This window comes from Penicillium alfredii, assembly GCF_028826965.1.
Source record: "Penicillium alfredii strain IBT 34128 chromosome Unknown utg000004l_segment0_segment0, whole genome shotgun sequence".
Classification (NCBI taxonomy): Eukaryota; Fungi; Ascomycota; class Eurotiomycetes; order Eurotiales; family Aspergillaceae; genus Penicillium; species Penicillium alfredii.
In genome coordinates, this window is record NW_026622701.1 from 2,556,425 (window position 1) to 2,574,714 (window position 18,290).

Genomic DNA, 18,290 nt, shown 5'->3' on the forward strand with positions numbered 1-18,290 from the left:
TTCTTATTATCGAAAGGCTCTAGACCTTCGATGATTGGCGAGTCTAATTTTAGGAGTCTATCGAAGACTTTCTGAGGATTGAAAGGGTAAATACCTCGATCCTTAAAAGCATCTCGAATCGTCCGAGGGGTAAAGGCTTGCTGTCGAATTCGGGGCAGTTCTCGAAGAAAATCTGCTTTATTATCCACGCTGCTACCCTATCTCGAAAGATCACTATTTCGACTTCGAAAATAGTGTTTTAATGCTTAAAAGGGTGTTCTATCGAGCGGCTGAGCAAAATGAGTAGTATAAGAGATAAAACAGATCGGAATAATATCGAATTGTTGACAAAAATCGATAAATTCGTACGTTAAATGCGATCTGTAATTATCCATCAAAAGTAGCCGTTTTTGACCCTTCGCGCGAGAAGCAGTATGAATTTGAAACTATTGAAGCCAGTCGTATACGATTTTGTTATTTATATATCTTTTTAGGCTTGTAGCGATGCGATAATCGTCTAGGAGCGAAGTCGTTATATACCATCGTTCAAGATAATATTCGCCGCGAAAAACGAGATAAGGAGGGAGAACGAAGCCGTCAGCAGCGATACATTCGATAGATATAAGAGATTCGCCTTTCTCTATCGAAGGATTACCTCGTTGTGCTCGCTGTGGGTTGGCTGTAACGACCTTTTGCGTTTTACCTTGACCAAGTTAGAAACTAGTTTCATCGAAGTTATAGATGTTTTTTGCCCCAGTTTCAGCTATATACAGCTCTAGACGATCGAACCAAGCTACTAAATACCTAATATCCTCTACTTATAGACGGCTTCTCTCGATTGGTTTTTGTTTTATTAGCTGTAGGTCTGGTGGGAGACGTTCGATAAAGCGATATATCCAGTTCTTCGAAACGCGTGGTATAGGGAACGCGTCGTTCGTAGAATTCCGTTTCAAAATTTGATTCGCACAATCCTCAATCATACTAATTGTAGGCGAAACTTGTAGAGAGTCAAGATGTCGAATCCAGCGAATAATTGCCTTTTCTTACGAATCGTCAAGTGTTTTATTAGTAGGAGTAGTGGCTGTTCTTAGTGGACGACCATGAATTCTAACGCGAAGTCGATGATAGGGAACGTCGAATTCGCGCGCCAGCGACGCGATTTTTGGTTTTTTATCGCGTTTTGCTACTTCGTAGGCCTGATTAAGGCGATTTTCGGTATTTTTGTCGAATTTTGGCATACTGAGTATATAATGAAGAAGATGAATAAAAAGAAAAATTTACGTATCGGTGGGAATTTACGTATCGGTGGGGAGGACCAACAGCTGAAAATGCTGTGGGTCCGACTCGAGGGGACGGCTACCCTATATAGGAACTTCGCTAGAAGGTGGAAGAAAGCCTCCTAGAGTTGATCAATACGTGACCAGAGCTGCAATGCAGCTGAATAACGACAGTATCACTTGCTTCAGCATCATTTGAAGTGTGGAGCCTTGTTTTGTAGTATTCAAGACGATGGCCGTAGCAGGGAATTCGGTGGGAAAGGTGGAAGGCGCCTCTTGTGATGTACACCCGGAACGTTGCGTGGCTACAGAGGGGGTGGTGAACTCTGCAAAAAAAAAAAAGACACAGAGCTTGAATGAACTTTGAATCTTGACATTACAAATAACAAAGCACAGATAGACTGAAAAAAAAAAATAGATATAGGTAAAACACAGAGGCATGGAAGAATCTGGTATCGCAAAGTAGAGACAAAATCATAAAAACCGCTCGATAATGATGAAATTGTCCTATCAGCTGGGGGGGATATTCGGTCGACGTCCCGACAATGAGAAAATAAATCAAGAATCACAAGTCAAGGCCGAGACGCCGACTATATTGGTGACCTGCCCAGCGCAAGCAGAAATCAACCCCTTTCATCAACACCATCATCATCATGCCTAGGTCGTCCACATCAGTTGGTCTCACATCTCTGAAATCGGTATCCCAGCTCAGAAACCTAACAGGAAATGAGGGACAGCTTTGCAGGGCGGTCTGCTATTGATAATCTGAAGAGGCATCCCACAGAGCTTTTTGAGTGTAGAAAGATAGACATTTGAACTCATTGTGCGAGTTATCCCACCCATTTTTGAGATAGCTGTACATCCCTTGTAGTGTATAACAGGTAATAACTGTGCGTCGCACACTTTCATCCAGTAGCCAGTTCTGCCAACGGTCGTTGTTTTTCTCCACAGCTGGACAATCCTCTGCTTGCAGATCACTATCAGCAGGGTTCATATAGAGCTGGAGCTGCTTGATCCAGCTACTCATGGTTCGGTCTGCTCTTTCAGCTTCTGCCCTCTGACGAATATCACCATCAAACAACCTGATGATCTGATACAATATCAACGCTTGTACGGCGGCCAGCTGCTCAAGTACCAGCTGTGGACTTTGCGCTAATCTGTCCAGTAGACTGGCCGTCTTTGAATTGATACAGCGGAAAACCCACGCCTCGTTGGCCTCATTCTTTTCCTTGTAGAGAGCGCAAAGCATCATAGCGTCTTGAATGGACTCAGGAAGAGAGTCGTGGTATAGATCTGGATGGATAAAGGGTGTTTTGCCTTCCCGTACAAACAGGTCAGGGTATGCCTTTAAACGCTTGACTGCATTCACGATCCGTTCTTGAAATATCTCGCCTGCCAGCACGGTATTGTCCGGGGAATTACCCAGATCGATCCGATCGGGAACGCGGAAGACATCGATATCTCTCATGATATCCGCCCAGTCGAGGTTGTAATCTGGGAATGGCGGGAGACAGGACGCCTCGTCTATCAGGTAATCATTAATGCTGACGTCGATATCCCCCTCCGCCATCTGACCGGGTCTTCCGAGGTTATGCCCTGAGGCCAGTCCCGGAGGGGTAGTACTGATGGCTCCTCCTGGCATCGCATCCTGGGCGGTCATGGAGAGAGGCGGCGTCATAGCTTGCAATGGAGCACCGGCTGACTGGGGCTGGTGGTATTGACATTGTAAGGATCGGACCCGGCAGCGGTAACAACTGGGCAAGGACAGGTCGCATCTTCGTTTTGACCTGACACAGTTGGAGCAGGCTTTGCGATAAGGAGCGGGCATTCTGTGGTACCACGATGGCGGACGACGTGCAGGGACAACAGCAAAACAGCCTGAGTATCGTAATGAAATATGAACTTCCGCTCCGCATTTATTAGTAATACAGAATGTACAGTAACCATCGGGACATTGATTGGTCGAGACCCATCTTCAGCTCTGTCATCAGTCCTTTGGCCTAACGAGCTAGATATGTATAAGGTCCACCAGAAGTTCCGCCAGTTTTCGCAGGAGGGGATTGGGAGCCGATAAGGTGTGGTCGGAAAGGCCCCGTCGCCCCCTCCCCTCTTTTTCTGCTGTTCCACCCTCTGCTTTCACCACCCAAACCCCCACCCAGGTTGGCTGTGTCTCGTCAATCACTTGGTTCTACCGGGAGATGAAGCTGCAATTGGACGTTCTTCTGAGATTGGCGCCGCTTTTGGGGAACTACACGTTGAATCCATGCCGTTGATATTCAAGGTGTTCGCTCCACGGCTCCTCCGGAATCCCTAGACCGAACGGCCCAGTCGACCTGGCCAAACTCATCATAACCGTTGAATCGTGCTATGTTCTGAACTCTGAGAAATTCCTCGGGCGCTAGGGAAGTGGGATCAAAGTCAACGACACAGAGAGTGGTACTGGCAATAGCGTACTGGCTTCAAGGCCGATGGGATGAGGCCGAGAAGCTCCTTGTGCAGTTGATGGAGAGACACAAGACCGAACTCGGCGAGGACCATCCCTCCACGCTGACGAGCACGGTCAACCCGACGATGACCTATATGGACCGGGCTCCATCGTTACGAAACATGCCGCTCACCGGACTGTAGGGTTCAGTGGAAGAGGTGCACAGCTCCTAGCGACTGCAACGGATTGTATTATAGGATCTGCAAGCGTTGTTCTGCTCACCCTGGAGGTATCCCGGAGGATTGGATGTCAACAAGCGATATTCCACGTGGTGAAACTTCGTAAGACTGTGTGGCAGGAAAGGGGTCGATCAGAACTCCATAGCGCGCCAAAAAGATAGATAGGTATATATAAGAACTTATGCTTAGCCAGTTAGGTATCTTGTTACCCAATTTTATTGAGCCAAGATTTAATTTAAGCTTTATTTTGTCCGCCAAGTTTTTAAGTCTCGTTATTATCAGCAGGGTCCGCTTCTATGTCACTTTCCTCCCAAATTTCCTAAAAACCTTGCGATGCATACCCACACCTGTCATCAGGCCGTTATCAGCCCGTTCGTCAATCGATAGGTGGCGGTGGGATTATGGCATGGTTTTCGCAGTCGCAGTCCCGACACGGACCAGAAGGTGCAGCATCGGCCGAGGTCAGGGGCGTGTGCGGTATTTCGCTATTGGCCCACATCACTGGGCTTGGATTTCGAAGATTCATCGACTGGGTGTAGAGGAACCAGAGAAACCGACGATGACGACAACTGCGCACCACGGTATTTGCGACCATGCAACCGCGAGCCATTCTGCGACGCCGGGGCTGTGCAATGTAACCTCAGATGAGCGGGGCATGCGGCATCGAATGCATATTGGCACATTGCAGATGCGAAGGAGGGCGGCGGGCTCAGAGACGAGCAAGGCGTACTATCGGGGGGAGACTTAGATAGCTTCGTAGCATGATGGTTTGGGAAGAACTAGGAGTATCGACACGAAATCACACCAATGCGGCTGCGAGCTAGATCATCCCAGCGATTCTGCTCCTGGGCGACTGCTCCATTCCAGGGGCGAGAACGAGCTAGGCGTCGGATCGAGCGGCATCTCCGGTAAAATGAAAGGGGCAGTGCGTCGGGCTGAAAGCCAAGGGGCAGCGGTCGGTGGGGGCCAGAGTGAAAGAAAGGCGCCGGCGATGAGTGCAAGATAGAGGAGTTGAAGGGAGGGAAAAGAAGGGGAGAAGGGGACGAGAGGGCAGGTCGGGTCTTTTATGTCGAGGCGACGGAGGGAGAGGTGACAAGACGATGTATTGGGGCGCTAGGCCAGGAACGGCAAAACTAACCGGATGTAGTAAATCACAGGTCCCAATATTACATTATACATATACTTGCTATTGACCAACTTGCTATGGAAATCTCAAGGAATAGTTGGGCTTTATTAGGTCTAAGTGTTGTCTAATACCAATCATTAACAGGGCATACTGTTTGATGCCTATTGATTTTTCTCGGGTTGCTTATATCAAAGCCCTTGACATAAAATTCAGTCCTTAATCCTACTTCAGCAAATCTATAGCGAGGAACTTTAACCCCTAAGATACTGGAATGCATAACATCAGGCAAAAGACCAAGGAGAAAAGGAAAAACGCATATATTACAAATATTCAAGCACGAGGAAAAGATTATTGATGATAAATGAGCTTTGATTAAGCTCTTGGAGTCCAAATTGGTAGTTTCGGTTGGTTTATTATAAGGTGTTACAATAGACTTGACTGAAAAGAAAAGAAGAAGAAGAAAAAGAAGAAGAAGAAAAAGAAGAAGAAGAAAAAGAAGAAGATCAACTACGAAAAGTATAGAAAAGTAAAATCTCAAAGCTTACTCTGTTCACCTCTTTATCCACACTTTGTCGCTAAAGTCTCATGGGTCACTATGGAAGATCGGTTTTATTTTACTTGATTCTTTATCCGCTAGATAGGTCTCTCTTTCTTTTATTCTTATCAGAGCAAGGATTCTGTAAATGAAAGAAACGTAATACCCAAATGCGTTGGCACCAAGAACGACAGTGTTGGCCTAACCAAGTGACAACTCTCTACATGCCAAGAATCTATATACGCTCCGCTCTAAGCATAACAGTCTATGCCCAAGCCTGCGCGAGTCAGTTCCCAAATACCAAGAGCGACTTCGGGTGATTGAAAGTGCCAATTTCACACCCGGTCTTATCTCTGAGACATACAGGGCTTGGTCCGCCAGTGGGATTGCCGTATCCACCCAAGGCTAAATTGAACGTCCTGGGGTGCCGGGAACTGAATCAAAACGGCAGACAAAGGGCCTTCGGTCATTGGAAGACTCGATGACCAAAACATTCTTGCCAACACAAAGACCCAGTCTATGGAATATTTGCTGGATCCAGAGCCCCTTTTAACCCTAGAGATAATTCTCATTGATTGGGGACGGCAACTACTGAACAAAGATGTTGACTAAATCCAGAGTGTCATGATCTCCAGGGACTTCTGCTTATCCCGATGTGTTTGTTTGGTCTTGTCGCGGAGCTAATCAATGGCGAGGACACATTCACACGCTACGAAATCTTCTCTTTTGTGTCATCGCAAATGCTATCCGCCTAAACGTACAACGCGTGATCAAGATCACTTATCTAGATTCACTGACTGCCACACGGCTAGGCATATCCGATGTTGACCGTGATACATTTAAGCAGGTGATATCCTGTATTGCAAACACAGAGGGGACAGCGAACTCATTTTTGAGTGGTGGATGCACACTAGATCCTTCGACCTGGATAATGGGTGTGCCCATGGCTTGACTACCCCAGAATTCAGCGAGAAAGCCAAGGCACTACGATAAGCCACCGAGATGGGCCCTGACCGCTGTTTTAATCTTCAGAGGAAGACAAATAAATGAAGAAATAATAACACGCCGCGGTTGGGTCCGAAATTGGAAGGTGATGATACTATATGTTGGCTTGAGGCCCAAGTGGAGACCAGGGAACAGAGTGGAGATGGGCCCATCAGCCTCGGGGAGGCCGTTATAATTTCCTCTGTGGGCCAGTCAGCGTGCGAGTCGGGCGTTTTATTGATATTGGCTATGCATGGCGGAATCAACCCGACCAGAATAAATGCAAGTGATTCGAGCGATCGGCACTTGTCATACGATAACCCCGATAATGCGAGGGAAAAGAAAAACATCGCATAGAGCGGAACACTTCTACGAAGCGGGGGAGAGCCTGGGTATTTTCAAGCTCGATATCAAGCAGGACAAGACTAGGGGGACGCTATGCATTAAGCGGCAACATATCCGTTGTTAACCGGGTCTAGAAAAGTTTCAATGTCACATTGTTTTGCATCCTCAGGTCCAATAGGCGATTGTTCGTCTGGGAAAATGGCCGATTCTTGCACATGCCAACTTGCTCTCCCCCTTCTGCCCGAATCCCTCTATCCAGGGGGCCCACTTGATGCATGATATGATTTTGTCTCCCCCACTTGACTCTGGTGAATCTGCTCCGACAGTGGTAAAACCAATGGCTTGAAAATCTGACCTGCATACAACCCCCTTTTATACAGAGGGGGAGAGGCAACGGATATCTCCGAAGCATAGAGACCCTGGGCGTAGGAACCTATCCGTGATGGACGAGATAGGGGATCTCCTAGGGGTTTTCTAATTCTCACGATAACGAAAGAGCTAGTGTCAGTGCATTCACCTAAAGAGTCCAGGTTTCGAAAATCCCCTCTTCTTTCAGTCGGCTTACGCCGGGGGGAATACCGTGCAGGGACCAGGGGGAAGCCAATGCGCGACACTATCAACCCCTCCTTCTCCCTCTTTCCTCTCTTTTGCTGAAATCTGCAGACCCGGTTAGCTTTCTAGAAGAGAGACCCTCGGGAAGACTTCAGATTGGTGGACTCCTCTACAATTACCCCAGGTCCACGGGTGACCGCAATCACGTACCTGCGCAGCTGGCATGGGTTGATATCGTCAGTCATCCGCGGCCTGTCGCAATTGCCCGAGATCCGCTACTATAAGGCTGGATCTCCTCTCGAATGATCTCCATGCGTTAAAATCTCCTTGGCTTGTTCAGGGTCCAGGTGTTGATCAGTGATCAGCTTCGACTCTGCCCATCTTTCCCTGTCGATCTTCCTGTCTACTTGTCTACTTGTAAATGATTGTTATGCCCAGTGCTCAACCCCTACCAATGCCATGACGAGAACCGGCCCTGCCAATGGTACATCCTCGTGGGAGACTGCCAGTGTCGCTCCCGATGATGGCAGTCGAATTGACTCGGTCGTCAGCCACGACGCTGCTCGGCCTCGAGGTCGTATTCGTCGGTCAATGACTGCGTGCAATACCTGCCGCAAGCTCAAGACTCGGTGCGATCTGGATCCTCGTGGCCATGCCTGTCGCCGCTGTTTGTCGCTCAGGTTCGTCTCTCAGCTTTTATGAATTTCCTGTGGTTGAGGCTGTCACTTCTTGATTACTTGAGCCAGCCCTATCTTTGATCGTCCGCATTTTCTCTGGTCCTGAACTATGCGCTGACAATCAGTTCTTTCACAGGCTTGATTGCGAGCTGCCAGAGACTCCGGAGCGGTTCCAGGATAGCGCGTCCATATGGTCTGACGCAAACGCAGCCATTCCCTCCATCGAAGAGCGGCTTGTCTCCCTCGAACGGGGCATGGGGGAAATGATCAACCTCATGCGACAGATAGTGAACCAATCTCCCAATTTGTCCAGCAGCCCGACCTCGCAACTCCTACGCAACAACAGTATAGACGATACATCGTCGTGCGATAGCGGGCTCACTTCGCTATTCACACTGAAACCCGCACAGTTGATCCAAGATCTGCAGGCCGAATGCTTCGGGGAGAGAAATCATTTCTCCACCGATGCCGATCTCCTGGGTGACCTAGTGACTCAAGGTGTCGTAGACTATAAATTCTCTTTGAAATTGATTGAACTGTGGGTTCTGCACCCGAGTAGTTCTGTGCTCTCTTTATCTATTGCCCTTGCTAACAGTACGCGAAAGCTTTGAGGAATATTTTGGTCCCTGGGTCTCAATAAACCATGCGTCTAGTCTTCAGCCGACCAACACTCTTCTATTCAATACCGCGTGCCTCTTGGCATCTCGATATCTGCCCGGCATACCTCCGCAGACAGTCCGTGATATATCTCTCCGGGTCCAGCACGCCGTCGCCAAGACGTTGTGGAAGCCGCCGCCTTTAACAACCGATATGCTTCAGGCACTGACACTTTTATGTCTCTATTCTACCTCAGTCCACAAAGAAGGGCCCATGGATGGCTGGTTACTGAGCGGGATCTCAGTCAACCATGCTCTCCTCTCTTTTGGGTTTCTAAACATCGCACCCACTGAGCTTGTCATGACCGAGAAGGTGGTTGCCCAGCTACGATTGTGGAATACTCTATGCTTGACTCATTTGCAGTAAGTCTTGACATTCTGTTTTTGGCTCAGTCTTAATAACGACGAATAGTTCCGCGCTTGGGAATGGCCGCGCCATCAATATCCAACCGCAATACCTTGACCACTGCCCTCGCATCTTGGACCATGCGGGCGCCACACAAGAAGACGGGAAAATAGTCGCAGAGATCCAACTGCACCGGATTATGTCAAAACTCCAGAACAGTCAACAGCGACTACAATTCGGCGAAGCCGAGTACGAAGAGATCGAGCGATGGAAAATGGAATGGGCCCATCTTCTTAGTACAACACCTTGATTCCCTAGCGCACACCCTTGGAAGTTACCTCTCTAACAACATTTATCACAGCCAACGACGAGCAACCCACATTAGAGCTCAGCCTCTGGTTCTGCCAGCTCCTCCTGCAGCGCACAGCCACGCGTCTCCAACCAGACTCAGACCGACTGGAACCAGAGATCTGCAGCAACGCACGCCTGATCATCACCAAGTTCCTGCAGACGAGGTTCTCAGCTGCACCGGGGCTGATCGATCATGTCTATTTTATGGTTTGCTACGCTGCCCTCACGCTCTGCGACTACAACCTCTCCGACCCCCTCATCGACCAAGTGCGCGCCTTCCTGCTCCAACTCGCCCCAGGCGGCGACCATCTTGCTTACCGGATTGCGTGCATTGTCACCGAGGTCCAGCGCCGGTACTCCGAGGCGACAGCCGTGCATGCCTCATCGCCAACCACGGAAGTGCCAAAGAACAGTCTCTTTGCAACATCGCACCAGAACCAGCACCAGCACCATAATCCTCGGGCAACCAGTCTCGATATGGCCCAGCTTATGCCCACTGCGGGGGTTATGGATACCCTCATCGATGGGTACGGATGTCTCGATCAGCTTCTGCCGGGCTATGTATCTCCCCAGCCTGCTTTCGAGGCGCCTTCTTTGTTTCAGCAGCACCCTGTGCCGGTCACAGGCGGCGCAATGCCTATCGGCCTGGTACCGCGTGCTCTACATGATTGGTAATGTGGTGCATACCTGGGGTTTACGTTGATGGTGACGATGATAACGATTCTGTGTATGGGTTTCTCATGGGGTGTTGGTCTGGGTTGGGTTGGTGGGACCGAGGCAAGTTCGGTGCAGCTCAGAAAAGCCGGGATACGTAGTTTATTCATTACTGCGGGTTATATAAAGATTCGGGGATGGTCGAAAGCAATGACAGATATTGTGGATTGAGCAGCTGTGATTGGATTTTATGAAGTCCCATCGAGAATCTCAGTTTCACCACAAAATCGTGATACATATGGATTTTGTTGAATCTCTCATTGAAAATTTCCCGGCGGAAGATGAATTGATTCAATAGACTGTGGTCGTCTCGCGAATTTTGCCGTTTTCTGCCCATCCAAACCCCCAACCAACCAACCTGAGCATATTGCTGCTGACTTGAGCTGCAGGCGCTTGTCATCAAAGTCGCTTTCATTCGGCCAGACTCGGATGAATTGGTAACACTTATCATAATAGCCGGAAATAGCCAGCTGCAGTCAGAAGACCTACTATCTCGACAAGAAATCAGTAGTATAAGCCTAACTGGGCTATTTATCCTCGCTTATATTGCTTTAAAGCCGTCGCGCATGGTGAGGAAAACCCTTGGGCATAGTAACGTATTACTATTGCCATCCACCCCAAGCAGAACCATCGAAGGATAAATTCCATGTGAGAACGTTCATCCAAAATCATAGACACATTAACCATCATTTCCCACAGAAATCACGAGCAAACCTTGGAGCCCTTCAGCTCAGAACTCGGATACAAGATGCGCGGCTCGCCCCCAGCCATTGGAACAGGTACCTTCCCACTCTCATCCACGGTAATGCTAGCACAGGTATAGATCTCAGTCAACTTTGTGCCAGCATCGAAGCCCGTGTCGGAGAGAGAAAGCGTGTATTTGTTTCCCTGGACACCGAGGTTCGAAAGGATGGTGACGGTCTGCGTGCCCTTGTAGCCCTTGCGCATGGCCAGAGTGGATTTGTCTTGGTAGATGGGGTAGTTCTGTGCATATTTTATTAGAATGAGATGAGAAAGAAAAACAGCATAGGGTTGGGTATATGTAGTTCAGAATCATACCTTGTAGTCCAAATATTTATCGTTGTGGTTGATGGCATGGTTTCGGATCGCGTTCGTCGCTGCAATCAGCTTGTACAGCTTGCTGTCCTTGTTGTATCCGGACAGCCAGACGGCCTCGCGGTTGGCTGGGTCGCTGTTGCCGCTGTAGTGCTGTTCTTGACCGGCATAGATGATGGGGATTCCGTCGTCCATGATGGTGAAGGCGGCGGCGTTTTTGGCGAGGGAGATATCGTCGGTGTATCTAGACTGAGTCAGTGGGTGTGCTTGTAGAATAGTAGAATGGACTGGGAATGCCACGGATGATGGCAGTAAAAAGAAACACTTACGAGGCAAACCGAGGATTGTCGTGGTTCTCAATGAAAGAGCCCAGCAGGGTTGAATCAGCGCACTTCGATTTCACGGTGTTGATCATGTCGTAGAGGTCGCTGATACTGCCACTCGTCGACTGGAAGGCTTTCAGGAGAGGGAAATAACTGTTCTCGCAGTCAGCCTTGGTTCTATAGGATGTCACAACAGAGAGAAAAAGAAATCTCACATCGGGTAGTTGAGCACCCCGTCCATAACCTTTTGGTAAGGACAGGTATAGTCTGCATCGCCTTCAAAGACCTCGCCAACACAGTAGACCCCGGCAGCCTTGTTAAAGTCTGGCCAAAAGTCCTTTTGGACGTGTCTGACAGTGTCGATACGTAGACCATCGACTAGTTGCGACAATCAACAAATCAGTTTTTCGTCCCCATGAGAAAAGAACCACTGGATAACAGGGTAGATATCACTTACTGGAATATTTGGAAACAAGAGATTTAACCCAGTCGTACCACATTTTCTTTACATCTTCTCTTTCCGTGTTCAGGTCTGCCAGGGCAACCGTCGAGTCGCCGAGCCAGCAGTCCTGGACTTCGGTTTGGTTGTCATAGTTCGAGACCTTGCAGTAGGGGTGGAAATATTTCTGGGAGTCGAATGGCTTGAACACACTGTAATCGACATTGTCACCGGAGCCGGCATATCCCTATTTGGAGAACGCGTTAGTTGATTCGGGCTATGTGGAAATAGACAGAGCTATATATATCATTGGAATGACAAACCATATGGTTGGCCACGACATCGACCATCAAATACATTCCACGGTCGTGCAGGGCCGAGGCCAGATCTTTGAGGTCATCTTCGGTGCCGTAGTTCGAATTCAGAGAATCGCTGTTGAATAGATTAGTTCAGCTGGATCTTGGGTATACGCATTCCCCTTGAATTACTGGACTTACATATCCTGCTGCCAGTAGCCGTGGTACGCATCCCCATATTTGGTTGTCTTGGAGATTTGCTTGGTCACAGGTGTGATCCAGATGGCCGTGAATCCCATGTCCTGGATATAGTCGAGCTATCATGGTGTCAGTAAATACAACTCAAACTGGCAATGAGACAGAGCCTTTACCTTGTTGATAATGCCTCTCCAAGTACCACCGCAATATTTCTGCCCAAAGTAAAAGCCAGAGCATTAGCCATACACTTTTTCTTCCCAAGATCAGTATCTACGGGAGCGGGCCCACCGATTGACTAGTATCGCAAGGAGAGGTCGTCGACCCATCCGTCCTCGCGAACCGATCCGTGAGCATGAAGTAAATCGACTGCGAGCGCCATTGCTCCGGAGAAGTGGCGATCGCCGAGCCAGCCAGACATGCAAGCCACGACAAGCGCGAGAGCAACATTGTGTTGGTCTTTTTCTCTTTTTCCTTTGAGTCTCGGTCCAGGAAATACTCAAGTCTCACAAGCGACCGACACCGGGCTTATATAAATAACAGCCAAGAGAGATCTAACTCGACAGTTCAATTCAACGGTTGTTTGGAATTCTGGTGATCAGTGCTTCGCAGAGGGACACGAGCCAATAAATCCAACGGCTGGACGTGGACCTGACGATCAGATGGAGCGATCAGCGTGCACTTCCCTGACAATCTCCGTCCCTGGTCACGGACAGAGCAGGGCATACAAGCAAGACAAGAATGGAACCGGCTAAGAAGGGGGCGAAAATCAAAACCAACTAAAAGTCGAGCGGATAGAACCGCACCTGGGCAACTGCGATGTCTCGAAACCCTAATGCGAGCGGCGCGCGGAGATCGCGAACTCAGATTGATTAAATAAGAATGCTTCAGGGGGATTAATTCGGTGAGATCCCGATCCCTGCACGCTTTGACTCTGCAGGCCGTTTAGATTTAAAGATATTGCAGGACCAAAGAGAAAACAAAACAGGGTATCTAAACGCATGTTGACTGGGGGCGGGGGCCAAGAGAGCCACGACTCATGACAATAAGAAAAAAAAAAATAATAATATCCTGGTCTGCAGGGCCCTTTCAGCTGCGCTGGGATCTGAGCAATCAGCACCCAGATTCGCAGACGCCAACGGGCCCAGCTGCATGACGTCGCAGCAAGACATCGCGGGGGCGAAAAAACAAAAAGCTATCGATCGGGACCTGACCGAGGGACCTGGCAGGATTTATAGCCTTACCTGAACTCGGAAATTCATTTGAGGAACAATGAGGAATAGCCAACCAATGCTTGTTATCTTTACGCCCGGGATACATGTTGAGTATCGTAGACACATCTACATCGAGTTACCTGCCTCGGTCGTGATTCGGCCTGAGCCTGAACCCCTCTGATCGTCAATAGATCGGGATTCGTGGATGCTGCGACGGGCTCTTTTTGAACAGGTCTAGTTCGTTATGGCGAGAGATCTGAGAATGTGGGACTTGTTGAATCCAGGTCTGAGACAATATGCGAAACCATGGTCCGAATGTTTTTCATATATCTAGGGACCTACTGGGTCACTAGGGATAAGAAAAGAAAAGCATAGATCCGTCTGATCGACCAACCATTTTAATGTCAACTATATAAAATCTGGGCTCAGAAGCATACTCAAGCACCAGAAGCCAAAGTCCCGAAAATCTACCTCAGCAATCTAGGAATCTACCACTTCAGAATCCACTTGTTGCTCCACGCCCCCTCACTGGTCAAGTTTTGCAACCCACCAACGGACAGCACACGCGAAGTGGCATTGTACTGAACAGATGAGGCTGGGACCTTCTTGCCATTCAGAGTGACAGAGAGAGGTTTTTTAGCCACGCCCAACACAGTGACATTCGCCAGCGAGTTCTTCTCCTTCCAAGTGCCGCGAGGCGAGGCACTAAGACTGGAGTCCGAGGCCTTGAAGTCGACCTTGAGCGTGTCTGTGGGCGACACACTCTCACCGTCGTCGAGATAAAGATTCCCAGATGCGGTGCCGTTGCCGCTGAGCGCAGTGAGCAGCGACCACGGGCTCTTGCGGGCTTTCTGGGTAGTCAGGGCAGGCTCCTGCATCGGGAGGACGCTGCCACCGCGCACGTAGACGGGGATGTGACCCAGCGGAGCCGGGACGGTTGTGTTAATGCCGGGTTTCGCGTTGACGGCCTTTTGCGTGTGCCAGTCGTACCAGACCTCGCCGTGCTTGACGCCCGGGAAGACACCCTTCACGGTGTCCACCTGCGGCGCGAGGACGGGGATCACCATGATCGAGGGCCCCAACAGGAACTGGGTGTGGACGCCAGCCAGCAGTGGCTCATGCGGGAACTCCCAGGCTAGAGCGCGCATGACGGTCGATCCGGTGGTGTGTGCCTCGTGGAACAGGGTGTAGATGTATGGCAGGATGGCGTACCGGATCTTCATTGCCGCCTTGGACGCGCCGATAACCGACGCCCAGCGATACGGTTCCTGCGAGAGCGCTGACAGGGTGTTGTGGTTGCGGTAGAATGGGAAGAAAGCTGACAGCTGCATCCAGCGGTTGCAGAGCTCCTCGTCTGTGTTGCCGTTGAACCCGCAGGTGTCCACGCCAAACATGGGAATCCCGTAAAGCGAGAACGACAGCGCCTGTGAGATCGAGAAGTACATGTTCGCCCACTTGGAATAATTGTCGCCGCCCCAGTGGCCTGCCCATTTCCCGGACCCCGCAAAGGTTGAGCGCCCAATGATGAACGGCCGCTTGTCGGGAATAGCCTGGAGCAGGCCGTTGTAGGTGGCGTTGATCGTTTGGTGGCCGTAGAGATTGTGCACATCATACTCCTTGACATTGCCAACATGGGTGGCATTCGGAGATACGGCGTGGATAGCAAGGTCATGGCCTTCCTGGACGTTGTTGATCACGTACGGGGGTGGTTGATGTTCCGCACTCCCGGGGTGGGAGTCGTACGCAGGTAGGATGTGGACGAGCTGGATGTTGCGGAGCTGGAGGCCGCCGCTTGGCTAGATGAAGCCGCCGAAGCCGAGGCAGCCTCGGTTTTGTTGGTAATGTTGAATCCCTCCGGGTAGTCGAGGATGAGGTTGGTGGGTTCTCCGGGCAGCGCAAATGGAGGATGGGCCGGATTCATGGAAAGATTGTGAGACCCGCAACTGCCGACGCAAAACGACGAAACCTCGTTCATATCTACCCAGATGCCGTCGTACGCCAGCTTCTTTCGGTAAGTCACAAGTTCATTCGACCAAAAGTCAGCTGCCTTGGGGTGCAGCCAGTCTGTGAACACGGTGTAGCCGGGCCAGACGGCGCCAATGTAGAGGCTGCCATCGGGGTTCTTCAGGAAAACATCGTCTTTCGCACCGCGGGTGTAGGTGTCATAACTATATGGGTATTAGCAAGCTGCCTGTAAAAGATTCATGGAAGGACGACTTACGCATCCGAGGCGTTGTGCGGGTTCGGGATGTATAGAGCAGCATCCACAATGGGTACATAGTGGCGGCCACTCCCATGCAACTTGTCCAGGAATTTCTCACCCTCGTCATAACCAAACCTGACGGGATCATTCTCGAAATCTCGGTAGGCATGCATCCAATCAATATCGGTCCTAGAAGAGGGTTAGAAATGATACTTGGATCTCAAATGTCAACGACTTCACTGACCAGATAGTCTCCAACGGAATTTGGAATTTATCGAAATTGGCGACAACTTCTTCAAGCACCGTCCAGTTCTCGTACCCCCAGCGACACTGGTGGAAGCCGAATGTGAAATACTGCTGCAGCGCTGGCAGTCCAATTGTGCTGACTTGGTAGTTCTTGGAGACGTCGCGCTGAGTCGGACCCGAATAGAAAGTAAGGTCGACGCTACCACCCAGGGTGCGCCAGGTCAGGCTTTTAGGCTTTGTGATAACCTCCTGCCCGTGGGCATTTCTCAAGAAGACACCATGCGAGTAAGATTTGTACTCCTTGGAGGGGTCCGCCTTGTCACTCGCGACGAGGGTATGAGCCCCGTGCGAATCAACTTCATAGTAGCGGGTATCCAAATAAAAGGGATGCGACCCATAGATATTGCTGAAGACATCGACTATTAGTATGTATTAAAACCGCCACGTATGATAAAGCGACGCACCTGTCAATTGGATCACCACTGTCCGCCGCATAGAGGGTCAGGGTGAGATTATCAAGGAGTCGCAGCTGCTGAAAGTGCTCCCCAAGCCCGTACAGGTTGTAGTCCTTGGGCAAGGCGGTCACAAACTCAATAAATTGGTTCTCATACACCAACACAGTGCCTGTGGTATCGAACAGCACGTCGCCAGTAGCCTTGCGGGTCACCTTGAAGCTAAAGCTCGGGTCATTGGACCACGAGACCTCGAGATCGCCGTGCGTACGCGACACGCCCTTGTCGGCCTTAGCCCGAGGAACCCGATCCTCGGGGAGCAGGTACCACGACGCGTTCGAAGCATCGACATGGGTTGGCGTGATTTGGATGTTCAGTCGGTCCTTTGCGAGGTGCTCAACAGCCAGATCCAACGAGTCGACGTCTGTTCCGTACGCGTTGCACGGCTTGCCAGCCAGCTTCAGGGTGGCCGAGAACCCGCGAGTCGAGTTTTTCACATTGGACGCCTTGTACCCGGGACAGACTGATTGAGCATTCACAGCTTGGTGGTCATCGATGTTGGCGATCAACTGGGCACCGACGTCTGCAGAGGCAGGGATGGTGAACTGGGTGTGTGCTGCACTGGCCGAGGAGGTAGCTGCGGGTGTTGAACTCGCTCCGTAAACTGCCGGCAATAGCCACGCGCCGACAAGAAGATTGGCGAAGCCCATTATGACGACTGTCTTCGTGCTAAGGTTGTTGGGCGAGTGTGGCGTTGAAGACTTCCAATCAACCAAACATTCCAGGGGGAAGTTCTACGATGGTCGCTTTTATAGTCTACGGGGGGTTGACGCACTGGCTATGGTGGTACGGCAGGACCGGTTCCTCGTAAAATCAGGACTGAAGATATTCGCGTATCCAAAGCGCCAAATCTCCGTTGAATGTCCGGGGCAGGCAAAGTGGAACATCCATGGATAGATCCGACTGAATGTTTTTGCGGGGCTGGGGATGCGAAAACTGGGGGAGCATTGCGGAGACGGAGGCCCTTACGTCTCGGGGGCATTCTGGAGGAGAGAGTCTCTTTCTCTTTCTTGCTTTCTCCAGCTCCACTGCAGAACCCAAATCGATGCAGAACGAAAGGTCCATCGCGATTGGCCTGTCGTCCGATAAATGGCCGAGATGACCATACCATACACACTATCACCCTGGTCGACACAGCCAAAGGTGTGACGTATCGTACGGGATATACCGGGCCGGTGACTGCATTCTTCCTAGCAAAGACCGTGCTCTCTCTCAACACGCGAGAAACAGCTTCGGGCCGCAAGAACTTCGGGGTTTTTGGATCCTGGGGAGCGGTGCCCTCCGACAAGTATTCTGCGTCGAACAATGTGCATTGATGGCACAATGATGGAATGTTATGCGGGGTTTCTTGTTCCACGCTCTCGGCTTCCCGAGCCAAGGGATGCGTCTATACAAATCACGGGGCGAGATCGCCAGGCACTTTGGATCTCATGCATGTCCCGGGAAGTATTTTGGCGCAAGAAGGGCCATGGAAGGTTGTTGGATTGGACCAGCCATGATGCTACCCTGAACAATGGACAGTCCTGAAAGACTGCGGAGAAGGCCAGTCCAGGGGTGTCCACTGCTGAGATGAATCCGAGAAAATCGCGCATCCCCGCTA

At 50.2% G+C, this 18,290-nt stretch overlaps 4 protein-coding genes across 4 annotated transcripts; 1 reads left to right on the forward strand and 3 right to left on the reverse strand.

Annotated features, from left to right (window-relative positions):
- Nucleotides 1-2,010: 2,010 nt before the first annotated feature.
- Nucleotides 2,011-2,934, reverse strand: NUU61_002615 (uncharacterized protein; the record flags this gene model as incomplete). Its single annotated transcript, XM_056653197.1, has 1 exon — nucleotides 2,011-2,934. The coding sequence occupies one exon, from the start codon at nucleotides 2,932-2,934 to the stop codon at nucleotides 2,011-2,013; it is 924 nt and encodes a 307-aa protein (XP_056514264.1).
- A 4,987-nt stretch (nucleotides 2,935-7,921) lies between these two features.
- Nucleotides 7,922-10,167, forward strand: NUU61_002616 (uncharacterized protein; the record flags this gene model as incomplete). Its single annotated transcript, XM_056653198.1, has 5 exons — nucleotides 7,922-8,142; nucleotides 8,276-8,677; nucleotides 8,745-9,158; nucleotides 9,208-9,437; nucleotides 9,503-10,167. 5 exons carry the CDS (start codon nucleotides 7,922-7,924, stop codon nucleotides 10,165-10,167), a joined length of 1,932 nt encoding a protein of 643 aa, XP_056514265.1.
- A 741-nt stretch (nucleotides 10,168-10,908) lies between these two features.
- NUU61_002617 (alpha-amylase) lies at nucleotides 10,909-12,965 on the reverse strand (the record flags this gene model as incomplete). The annotated part of the gene is made up of 9 exons (XM_056653199.1): nucleotides 10,909-11,190; nucleotides 11,266-11,506; nucleotides 11,592-11,738; nucleotides 11,801-11,963; nucleotides 12,043-12,271; nucleotides 12,348-12,456; nucleotides 12,522-12,637; nucleotides 12,692-12,730; nucleotides 12,807-12,965. The coding sequence occupies 9 exons, from the start codon at nucleotides 12,963-12,965 to the stop codon at nucleotides 10,909-10,911; spliced, it is 1,485 nt and encodes a 494-aa protein (XP_056514266.1).
- A 1,252-nt stretch (nucleotides 12,966-14,217) lies between these two features.
- Nucleotides 14,218-17,340, reverse strand: NUU61_002618 (glycoside hydrolase family 31 protein; the record flags this gene model as incomplete). Its single annotated transcript, XM_056653200.1, has 5 exons — nucleotides 14,218-15,408; nucleotides 15,453-15,897; nucleotides 15,951-16,121; nucleotides 16,177-16,584; nucleotides 16,643-17,340. The coding sequence occupies 5 exons, from the start codon at nucleotides 17,338-17,340 to the stop codon at nucleotides 14,218-14,220; spliced, it is 2,913 nt and encodes a 970-aa protein (XP_056514267.1).
- Between the last annotated feature and the right edge of the window lie 950 nt (nucleotides 17,341-18,290).